At 40.6% G+C, this 12,233-nt stretch overlaps 1 protein-coding gene across 11 annotated transcripts in view; it reads left to right on the top strand.

Moving 5' to 3' along the window:
- The window catches only part of BICD1 (BICD cargo adaptor 1), a gene marked incomplete at both ends in the record, with an annotated part of 178,383 nt that overhangs the window by 90,530 nt on the left and 75,620 nt on the right, over window positions 1-12,233 (top strand). For 10 of the 11 annotated variants that reach the window (XM_082010679.1, XM_082010686.1, XM_082010684.1 and 7 more), the window contains one exon: window positions 4,543-4,755. The exons of the other annotated variant lie outside the window; for it this stretch is intronic. In XM_082010679.1, coding sequence (XP_081866805.1) covers window positions 4,543-4,755 — 213 coding nt within the window. The remainder of the gene's footprint in view (window positions 1-4,542; window positions 4,756-12,233) is intronic. 11 annotated transcript variants of the gene reach the window in all.

Genomic DNA, 12,233 nt, shown 5'->3' with positions numbered 1-12,233 from the left:
GTTTTTAGCTGGTCTTTTGCTTGTGTGCTGCTTTCTACACCTAGATTAGACATCTAGCTTCTCTTATTTCTTTTTTTTTTAAGTGCTAAATATAATTTTTGTTTTACAGACCTTATTTCATGTCACTCACTGCACATTAGCTTTCTATTGCTGTTTATGTTTGTCATATAAATATTCTTACATATGTTGTTTGGAACGGTCATATTTTTCTATTGCTCGTTTACAAATGTGTGCCCATTTTATTCACTGCATTATTTTTTTCATGCTAGTTTGCTTCTGACACTGGAATTTCTATCTGGGGTTATTTAGAGTTTAATGGCAAATGTCCTATTCCTCAAAAGTTACACTTTTCTCCGTGATCAGACAGATCTCTTGTGCATGCCCACTGTTGCCATCCTTTATCATTCACTCAAACAAATATTGATACTTATTTTATTTTCTCGAAGTTCAAATTTTAAAGACACCTCTAAAAAGTCATGATACTGTTATACAATTCTCAGGTCTCAGAATATGCATACGGTGTTTAATGGCATCTCGATACTCAGCTTTTATGACCAACTTAACTTACAAAAAAACCCCAAACCTCCTAACTCAGTCAACAGCACCCTTTCAAGCAAAGTTTTGACAGAAGCGATGGGACTAGTATAAGGTGAAATTCAGACTGGTCTCTGTTAGGACAGTCTTTGTAGCTCTCTCCAGCTATTGTGCCTGCACTGGGAGGGAGTTTCTCAAGGGAACAGAAGCCATAAAGGGCTATACATCCCCCTCTGGGTCCCGATTTGAATTTGGAAGATGATGTGCTTTGTCAGAAAAGCTCTGCAATGTGATTGCTGAAAGTAAGAGCCACAAAGGGACCGGTAGTGATTCCTAGGTGGTTTTAATGAGTAGTCACACCAAGCAAGGAAGCACCATACTGAAAAGAACTGTGGTAATTAACTAATGCGTCTGCAAGATACAGTACAGCACCAATCCAAAATACTATCACAGAAACAACGCGAGTTGGGCACCATTCCCACAGGTCTTTGCTTCTGTAGTTACTTCTTCATGGTCCACTCAGACAGCTCCGTTGCCTATGTTGATGTACTTGTCCCAATCCAGTTGAAAAGATGGAAAAGCATGGAAGAGCCTGGCCCTGCCTTTGCCGTCCTGTCATCGCCTGAAATTTGGCTTAGGGAGAAATTGTTGTGGTACTAATACAGGTGATAAACTACTTTCAGGCAGGAACAGCATCTCTCCAGGAGCCAAACTCTACACCTTCATCATAAAGCTCTGACCAAATTATTGATATCTTCTTCAAGGATGCGGCAGCGAATGTCTGCTCTGTGTTTGCATGGAACTTCTTCCTCTCCCTCAGTGTCACATGGCATCCAAGGGAAGCTCTTTCCCCAGTCAGGCTTCCATAGTGGGCTGGTACTTTCCCACATGCAATACTATAAGATATGTTCAGCAAACCAGTTTGTATCTGACAGTTGACTCAAACACAAGTGAACTTTCTTTAGCCTGCAGTCCAGATTGCCACCTTCTCATGTTTTGACCTTCATCTGCTGCTGCTTCCTCCCATACCTGATACCAGTGCCAGCTGTATCCAGCTCTCACATATAAATGCCCATGTTGTGCCAAATGCTCCTACGGTTTATATCTCTTCCATTACTGGCTCTTACCAATGTGGATTTCCCAGCTCCCGGGGACCTTTGGACTCTTTCCTGTCCAACATGTTCAGGAGGTAATTGTGAAGGCTGAAGTGGGCTGTTCCAGCTCTCCCGGGCTGCAGCCTGTTCGTGCTGTTGGCTGAGCCTGGTGTTCGTGTGACGTGGTGGTCTGAGGCGTATTGTCACAGCCGGGCCTGGAAACCGGTGGTTGTTGAAAGACAACAGTTGTGCCTGTTATAAAGTTAGGTGACCTGAAAAACTTTTCAGGTCACTAATTTTTCCTGCTGTAGGGATGGCTTCAGTGAAATGTGTGAGTGCAGTTAATTGAAATATTTATATCATAGCAAGGTTATAAAGTTTTCTAAATAAGTAAATATATTATGCAAATTATTAAAACATAAAATCAAAATAGAACAAAAATATGGCTACCAGCTGAAAAATACTGATGTATGGCATAATTTAAAAGTGATCAATCTCATGGAAGGCCTTAAGTGGCCCTCTTTGTCTAAGTCTGGAAAGTTCAAACTTTTGGTGTTCTATACAGAGCAGGAAATACAGAAGCTGGACTTTTTGCTTGCTTTTTAACTAAAAAACCTCGGCTGTTCCTCTTCTTGTTGCATGGATCTGCATAATTTGCACTGATATGGAAAGAGAACTATGCTTCCTTCCTTTCCTTCCTCTGATTTTTAATATATTGATAGCAGTTTAAGAAAGAAATTTAATAGTATAATATACAGTAATGTTCAAATTTATTTTCATGGGAAAAAATGTTTAAATGATTTTCTCTTACAGTTTATGTGGTCATAGGTACAAAGAAATGTTAAGTATACGGTAATTTTCTGTTGTCCTATGCACCCTCCCCAAAATCTGTATTCATGGCCATTCTCAAACATCACACACGCTAAAATGCACCTTCAAATTATATTTGAGGAAAATATAGTATGTACCTGGAAGACCATCGTTGCTGTGTACTAATATTTACCAATGGTGCTTTAACTATAGTTCTCTGGTAGAGAGGTCTCCAGCTCCCATATCTTCATGAACTTCTCTAGTCCTGTCAGTCCTACCGCTGCTCTGCTGTGTTTTGTTTTTTCCCCGGGGTACGTGGCATTTACATTTGTCTTGTAGGGTCTTTATTAGACTGGTGCTTTTTGCTCCGTCTCAAATTAGGAACAGTGTCCCATTGAATGTAAGTATGTAGAATAAGATATAATTTATTAGCAGTGTTGCTGAAACAGTCATCTTAGACTCGCAGATGTAGTGACTGAATCAGTGCTTAACAGTTTCATTAAATTGAATTTCTTGTTATTTGGAAAATCCTATTCGGCGAGTTGCTGATGCTTGCTATTTCAGTAACTTGCAGTCTCTTGAGAAGACAGCTGGCTTAATACATTATTGACTATTTTTAGAATCGTTTAATGCTGAGTTCACAGGATTCTCTAAGTGAAGTAGACTTAAAAGCTAAAAAGTTTTTGAACAGGGTTTTACTTTGAAGTTTCTAAGGGGCTGCTTCAGTCCTGGTGCCAGTAAAACTTAGAACATGTTCTGAAAGGTTATAAATAGCAGCAGTAAAACAATGGATTTCATTTGGCAAGGGCAAATGGGAAGGCAAAGGAGGCCACTGCTTACAGTGGGTACAAATGTATACTCTGCTTTGTGGTTTCATAGGACTGGGTAGAAAGTAGGCTTTCGGGCAGTATTTCCCATTGAAAGAACATACTTTGCCATCATTTATATCTCTCTCTCCTATATTGGGGAAAAAATTTAAAAATCATGGTCTTGCAAACACACTGTCTTTGAATTAAGATATGTGAGAGGACTTTTGCCTATGTTAGGCTAAATATTCCTTACAACAGAGGCCTTCTTTTGGCTTTATCCAGAATTAGGCCATGTAATTTTCAGCCAAGTGTATCTTTTTAGAGGTAATACAAAGAAAACAGATTTTGCTTTTATTTTACTTTATCTATTATTTTATTGCTATCTTTATTTCATTTTTATTCATATATTATTTTGTGTTATTACATTTTTTTTTTTATGTTACTATTTTACTTCAGGTTTTTCCCCTCTGTCTTTATCTCCATCACTCCTACTATTGTGGTTTGTACTTTGCTTTCTTCCAGGTTGCTTCAGAGCTGTCCAAAATAATATCAGAAATTGTCACTGAGAAATACTGCCTTATTAAACTGATCACTCTAAACCAGTAACAAGAAGAGGATGAGAATCACTGAAAATTACCTATATATTTAGAAAGTTCTTGAATACTTAAATATTCTTTCTTTTCAGCAGAAGCAGAAAATACTGGGTACAAATGAAATGAAGGGGCTGTGAAACTCCATGTTTAGCTTACCAGTGGTGTAGATGGCCACTGCTTGACACTCGGCTCATTTATCTTTCTTTCAAGTTATGGGAAGCTTTTTTCCATACCATGAAACTGGCTCATGTAATAAAAGAATATTGAAAATGGAAAGCAATTGAGAAAGATCTGTCAGCTGCTTATGCTCTTTAAAACAAAACAAACCACCCATTTATTTTGCAGAACTAGAGAAGAAAGGAATTGATGAATTATCAGCTGGCCTCCTGCAGGAGAGTTAAATACTGTGGCACTAATTAATGGCCAGTTAGCAGAGCACCATCTTGATCTCAGTGGAGGTCGCCTGGATAGGGGCCATAAATCCATATTGCAAATGAGAACAGCTTCAAGATGCTTCATTTCAGCTAAATGAGATGGTGGCCCTCAGCTGCTAGGAAGCTGCTAAGGCAGTATTTATTAGGTCAGAGCTTGGGACTCTCAGATCTATGCCATTCCCGCTGGCTACGAAGCTGCTCGTTATCGCTGATAATTTTTCCAGGCCTTCAGTAGTTTTTAATACTGTGCGCTGTTTTCCTCTTGCAGGCATTTGGACAGTCCTTCTCGATTCACCGCAAAGTGGCTGAAGATGGTGAAACACGTGAGGAGACTCTCCTCCAGGAGTCTGCATCAAAAGAAGCTTATTACCTCGGGAAGATTTTGGAGATGCAGAATGAGCTGAAGCAGAGCAGGGCTGTGGTCACCAATGTTCAGGCAGAGAATGAGAGACTCACTGCTATCATCCAAGACTTGAAAGAGGTAAATGGGGATGTGCAGGGAACAAGGGGCTGAATTTTCTTGGCATATGATGGATGACATGGCTCTGAGTCATGAAAATACTACAAGAAATAAAAATGCTCTCCTACCTGTCTGTGATCATCCCAGAAGCCACCTGGCCTGAGAGGGCTGTGATTTGGAGAGGGGAAAATTGAACTTTTTGTTTGTAAACAACAACAACAAAATCCCTTCAAATATAATAAAACCCAATTTGGGAAGCTATGGTTCCCAAGTACTCCTAGTATTTTGCATTGTATTTTATAACACCTACATATAAGTGAATTTTACACATTTTCTGCACACTTCTGATATTTGTGCAACTCCTCTCTTTCTCAACATTCACATCATTTGTCAGGTATTCTCGATTGGCTAGGATTAGATAAAGCTTTCACCAGATTTCCACTCCTGTAGAGCAAAATTAAAATGCATAATCGTATTTAGAAAATGGGCAACAGTAAGGAAGCCAAATGTAGTTATTGGCTGCGTGGGACACAGTGCTTACTGATTAATTTCAATGGAGAAATTAGTAATATTTAATAATTTTACTTTTTTTGCTTGGTATCTGTAAGTTTAGACAGAAGGTTTTTTTACTTACTATTGCTTCCATATCCCAGTCAGTGGGGAACTGATCTGATTTTACTAATTTATTCTTTCCATATTGATCATTAGTTTGCACAATCCATGTAGCAAAGCTCAACACAAGACCAAACACGAGAAGAAGATGACGAGACTGTTTCCTTCAGTTTTATTAGCAAATTGGCTCTCGCTTACACTCCCTAAGACGTGTGTGTCCAGCCACTGTGGCCAGCACTAACTGTGGTGAAATGGAAGATAAGGGATACCAAGTGCCAAGTCCTTATCTACTGTCCTGGGTTCCTCATAGATTTGTGACCATGTGCTCGTTTTGGATGTAACTTTTGTGCCCGTAAGGAGTTGTGCCGTTATTGAAACCTTTTGCCTCTTTGGCTTGTCCCACTCCTGTGAGTCACTGTGCAACGCTGCTGCTCCGTTCGTTTCTCCCTGGTCTCCTGCCCTGGGCGTAGGTTGTTTTTGCAGTCTGGGTGTCTGAGAAAGTTGCTCGTGGGTCTGTTGTTATCTTGACGGCCAGTTCACTGAGGTGCCTTCAATGCACATGCTTTTCTTTTATCCTTCTGCCATTTCTCCTAGCGCTTTCACACACACCCCGTTCATAGCGGTCTTACTGCTTCTCTTACAAACCGCTACAGAGTCAGTTTTCTAAGCAAAGCACCTACGTGTAGGGGAAGGCAGCACTTGGAAGTGTCCCACATCTTCCCTGCTTTCCCCAGGAACGCTTGGACTTAGGGGCTCTCCCCGCTGTCCAGCTGCTGGAAAAGATCTTTCTTAGGTGATGCTGCAAAAGGATTCTTTCATGTGAATTTAACAAATTAACAAAGATTATGGTGTTTTCTGTAGCTGAGTGCAACAGCATCCTCTAAACCTACAGAAACACCTGGGACAGGGTCTCGCTGGGACTGGGTCCTTCACTCCCATTGAACATTCTTATTCGAATGGTTGCACTGGACTTGTCCATAATGCAAGTCAAGTTTCAGTAAGAAGTAAATATATGCTATTTATTAATGAGATCCAAACAAAATATGTGATTGTAATTGCTGTTGTGGTGGTTAACAAAAAATAATCAAAAGAAAATCAAGTTTATATCTATTAATCCTAAAATCATATCCTAAAAGCTTCTCTGGTAGCAGGCAAGCAGCTGCTGACACACCTACCTAACCATTTTGTTAAAGCTTGCAGGCGAGCAGAATCCTAATGACCTGGGATTCAGTCACAAATGAACAGCCAAGTTAGAGAAAACACACATTTGTCTTTGTACTTGATGCCTTCCTCTAGGGTCTCCTTGGGATTCCTTCAAATGCAAATCTCCCTTCCATTTTCTATCGTGATTATTGATCTGTAAGTTATTCAGGAGACAGTTTCAGTACCTGACCTCGCTAGAATATTGATTGTCCTCATTTCTTTGGAGATAATAGTAACCCCTAGTGTGAGACCAGCTGCAATTATTTCCTGTTCTAATGCTAAATAGAAACAAGCCTTAGTAGGTAATTAAAGTGCAAAAAAAGAATTTACTTGAATAAAAATAAGGCTGATAAACTGTTTGTTGTTGTTATTAAGATGATGTTGGACCCTGAGCATAAAGTCCTTCACTATGTTGAACTTTTATTTTGTGGAACTACAATCAATGTATTTAAACATAAATGGGATTACTGGAGTCAGTTCATTCCTAAGCTTACACCAGATGCTATTATGAGTAATTATTTGAATATTATAGTAAGAGATAGAGGGTGATTGACACTTACCTTGGGGTCTTAAGGATCTTGTCACACTGAATTACACTGGTATCTCACCTTGTGCTCAAAGGAGTCTCACCCTTGCACCCAGCCCCTTATACCTTGGTCCGAACACATAAATCCTAAGGCTGCGGTGTCCGAGTGCCTGCAGAAATGAGATGCCCTTCCACTGTAAGTGTTTATGAACTTTGTCTGCTTGCTTCTGGCTGCTGCTGATAGGAAAAGGTAGACTTAGCTTAATGCAAATCTTGACAACCACTAAGGCAGAAAACCCCAATTTTTAAAAATAAATGTCTGGTACATTTTGGGGTAAAGACAGTCATTAAAAGCTGCCACAGGTAGATTGCCACAATAAGAAAGTAATTTGTCTCTTTAACCAGTATATTTGAAAATTTGAAAATTTAGTAAGAGAGCAAAACGGAAGAAAAAAGGACAGCCTTTATGTGAGCAGCTGTACTGAGTGATGTAAAGATAGATTACGGATGCAAGTTACTTGGCTGCATCCTGTCTCTTCCCTTCTGTGCTTCACCCCCTAAGACAACATGCTTTATAGTTGTTTTTTGAACCTTACTAAGATATAAGCTAAAACAAAAAATAATTCCTCCTTTCACCTTCAGACTTAATATAAAAGGTTTGAAAAACTGCTTTGTGGTTCTGGAAATACTATTTTTGCATAGATGACAGAAATTTATGGTACTTTATCTGTGCACTCAGTCCCTTATGATACTGAAGACTGCTAGGTTTTCAAAAAGTGGCCCCTATTATCGGTACCACACCCCGAAATACCACAGTCAGTGCTCCTTCATTCTCTGGTCTGTCACGGGAACTCCCTCCGAACAGGTTCCGCTTTCCGAATATGCACAGAAATCCATAGCCATATGAATGTGTATGAGCGTTTTGTGAACCATCAGAATACACTCGCATGAATGCTGATGGCTTTTAGGAATCTTGGGAATTCCGTAGCCCCCGAGTTTAAAAATTCATGCCTTTTTGCACATATCTGCCATATAGTCACAGCTGATGTCTGCAGGGCAGTTTGACCTGGATCCCTCTTGCTATAGAAGCGAATGTGTCAGGCTCAGGTCTCTGGAGATTATGCGTCTCAGTCTAGGAAAGCAAAACAAACTGGTTTCAATGCTCACCACTAGAAAAAGACATCTTTTTGAGCCTCTGTTTCACACTGATGGTGAAGGATGAACGAGGAATCTCTGTACACAGGTGGCTTTCTAGATTAGTGTTAAATTATCATAAGAGTAAAACAACAGCAGAATTATTTTTGATGTAATAACAATCCCTAAAGTTTTGGATAGGAATATTTTTAACTATCATCTAACTAAATAAAATACAGATTTTGGAAAGCAGACAGTCCTTTTTATTCTTTTCTCCCATCCGGACCTCAGACAGGGGATGCAGAACGTTGTTTGGAGAGTCTTAGCACTCCTGTAATCTGAACCAGAAAATACAGCCATTTTAGAAGTGAGGCCAGAGCGATCATTTTTTAGCAGAGACCAGATTTTGTGTATGCTATGAATCACACAGTTTATGGTAGGTGGCCTCTCTGTGTGGAGAGATCAGTATGGTTATTAGCTCATTTAACCCTTTCTAACTGCCTGTTGTTATAATAAATATTAAAGAAAACTTTTTTAAAAAAATAGTCTTTTATCATTTTCTAATTATCAGGTGGAGTTTTTTTCCTATTTAAAAACACTGTATTTACTTATAGCTGGGAGATGAGTGACTGGTTCTTCCATTTGTGCCATTGAAAAATTTTTCCTTACGGTAACCATAAGCACTTTATGAATGCATAAAGAAGATGAAATCGCTACTCTGAGAAGTTGATAACTGACATAGGTGGTTATGCAAGCAGAAATAATCCAACTCAGAAGCTGGAGCAGAATGTTCTTGTGATGAGATCGTACTCCTTCATGAGGAGGCTGAATGCCGAGGAGCTGGGCATCTGACTCAGAAGAGGCAGCAACTGAGGGGAAAAAAACACGAAGCAAAGAGGGGAAGCAGGTCAAGCCCTAGAAAATGGAGATGAAAGATGATACTATGGTTTGAGTTTTGACTAGGATTAGGAGTCGTGCAAGGTGGGTAGATGAACGCTTTTGTGCCTGAAGAGGCTGGCAGGTATGGGTCAGCTCTTTCTTCCCAACAAGACTAGTGAAAAGAAAGAGGAATAACATAAGTCAGGAAGCAAAGGGTTAAAACTCATAGTCTGTGCTAAGAAATGCCACTGCAGCAGCTGCTAGGCTTGCAGAAAGAAACGGGCACCTGGGTACCTGCAATCCAGGAGGTAACAGATGAACAGGGAGGTTTATGTGATGGCGAAGTTAATGGGCCGTGGCATCAGCACACACCTGGGCTTCCGGAGGGCACCAGCGGGGATGAGGGCAGTGGCAAACTGGGTGGGGAGAAAAATATAAATTGGTGAGGCATTATGTGCTGAAACCAGGTGAAAGAAAATCTAGGATGAAGTTGTGTAGCCCCGCTGCCCTTGAAATCAATAGCTAGACTTGTATTCACTTCAGCAGTATAAAGGTCTTGTACTTCATGTTAATCTGGAAGCTTGGACTCTTTTTGAGGGGAACCTATGTACGGTGCAAAGCGTGAGGACTTGGCTGGGTAAGTAATTGTAAGTTTTACTGCTAACTCTGGCCATTTCAGAAATGTAGCCTCATGCTAAGTGGCCATGCCTGCATTCTGAAAATACATGAGACATGGAAAAAATTTACAGGCATTGGGTTCAAGTTGATGTTTATCTAAAAAAAATACTAAGAACTGGTATTTTTGCACTAAATATGCCTTCAAAAATTTCCTAATTGGCTATTTCCTATTCAGAAATCATACTTTTTTAGTATGAAGACTTATGTTTTTCTCTTATTTCAGTCAATTCAGGATAAAATCTAAAATCTATAAACGCTTATCTAGCTAATACCCACACCAATTTCAGGTTCTTGTTTTGTTGCTGTAGGGTTAGACTATAACAGGATTTGGGTACACAGTGCTTCCTGTTTAATGTAGGATGTAGTTAGGTCCAAACCTGAGATCCTTAACACATTCAACTGTCATCTACTCTGGCGGCTCCTACGGTCCTTAGGTGCCTAAGTTTCCCCCTGCAAAATCTTCTGCCCATCTAATGGTCTGCTTCCAGACACGTCCAGGAGCATCTCTGGCTTTGACTGAGTTACTACTACAGTTACTACTACTACAACAGTTACTACACTGTTGCTGGATATCGAGCACTGCTGTAGGTGCTACCGGGATCCTCCAAGGACATGTTTCCCTAGGTGACCTCATCACTTACTGATGTCCTTCCACTCTCTGGTTCTGTGACTGTGGCAAGATTTGGGGCTCAAATTTCTTCTCGCCTGAGGGATTACGAATCCACTTCCTAAGGGATTATGAATCCACTTCTCCCTCTGAAGAAAGTGCCCCTGCCGTCTGTTAGCTTATCATTCCTTCAGATGAAGCTGTACCCTTTTGGGGGATAGTTAGTGTTTTGTGGGTCAGGGAGAGTGAGATCGAGCAAGCTCAGAAGAATGACTGTAGCCTAAAGGCTAAGCCACTCAGCTGGGAATAGGGAACTAGTTCTAGTCCGTATTTCAATTAATGTTTAGTAAGGAATACTTAAATATTAATTGGGGCAGAGACCAGGACCCCAGTCTCTCCTCTGTGAGATGATAGCCCTTAGCAAAGGCTGTCTCCATCTCTCAGAGTGTGGTCTTTGGCCCAGATCTCCCATGTCCATGGCTAGTGGTTTAACTACTGAGCTCTTGGAGGGAGGTAGCTCCAGGTTACCAAGTGAGGTAACTTTCTCCAACTCTGTGTTGAAAAAAGATGGAAAAGAGTCCAGGAGAGGAATCACTGCTATGAACCATGTACGTGTGGGAAGTACCTTCTGGCAGCCTGGCCATAGTGACAGAACTCTCTTAGAGTGCACTCTCTTCAATGTTATTAGCTTGCTCCCCCTCTTAGTTGTCTAACTTTCTTCGTGCACAGAATAGGTAACTTGTTGAGTGTGCTTTGACAATTATTCTGGACAGTGAAGTGCTTTAAGTGACTGCAGCGTTGACTGTGACAATGCATATACCATCCTTCCGTGATCTCACCTGCTCCCTCCTGGTGGCATCCTGTGCTTCCCACTGGCTGCATCAACGGACTTATCCTACTCAATCTACTGAAGAATAGAAGTTTCTTTTGGCATTTGCACTGATTGAATAAACCTGCATTATAGATAGATTTATCTTCTTACTAACATTATGCTGGTGCTTGCAGCACTGGCTTCATTTCCAGAGGGAGAATGGGTAAGGAAATATGGTGAAGTACTCAGTGTGGCCATTGCTAATGGTGTCTTCATCTTCACATACCTTCATGCAAACACTGCTTTTTGAAAAGAAGCTGTAGGAATGTGATGCCAGGTCAGCTCATGGAGATGACTGTCAGGGTCAGAGCTGCCTGAGAAACAAAGTGCACCCAAGGAGTGAGAGAGAGATGGCAGAACTGCTTCTCCTGTCAGGAGAGCGCTCTCATCACAATTTAGGGTAGTATTAGCATACTCACTCTAATTGACTACATTTACATTCCTTTGTTTTGGAAGTTCCCTTCAACTGGCTAGAACCGGCTCTAAATTATGCTTAGAATATAAATTTGTTACTCTGCCCTCTGGGAGTAACAAATTTATATTTTCTTTTCTCTCTCTGGTTTTTAGAAAAGCCTGCTAAAGGGATGTTTTCCAGCTTGCCGGTGCCTAGCCACCGTCATAAATTTTTCTCCCTCCTTTGCTGACAGTGCTAACGGATGGGGTTTCTTTGTCTTGAGAGGCTGAAAAGTTTGGTAAAAATGTGTTGTTTCCTTCTGCTTTCAGGAAAAGTTTTCAGATTGCCCTTAATCCTACTTACCATATAATAGCATAACGTTCTGTAACATGGGAAATTTCATTAGATGTTGCTGACCTGCTTCAAATCAAACTCCAGTGTAAACTTGTGTCTTACCTGAACCTCTTTAAAAACATGTTAGCAGTTTCTGTAAGCAGTCAGGTGTTAATGCTTTTCCTGTGGAGGCACTTGTCTATGCTCTAGCTAGTCTGGAGAGAGCTGCAGGATCTCCTGGGGCTTTTGGCTGAGCAGGGTG

The sequence above is a fragment of the Phaethon aethereus genome, assembly GCF_964289735.1.
Source record: "Phaethon aethereus genome assembly, chromosome: 1".
Lineage (NCBI taxonomy): Eukaryota > Metazoa > Chordata > Aves > Phaethontiformes > Phaethontidae > Phaethon > Phaethon aethereus.
Note: the sequence above shows the minus strand (reverse complement) of the source record. Positions and strands in the feature narration are given on the sequence as shown.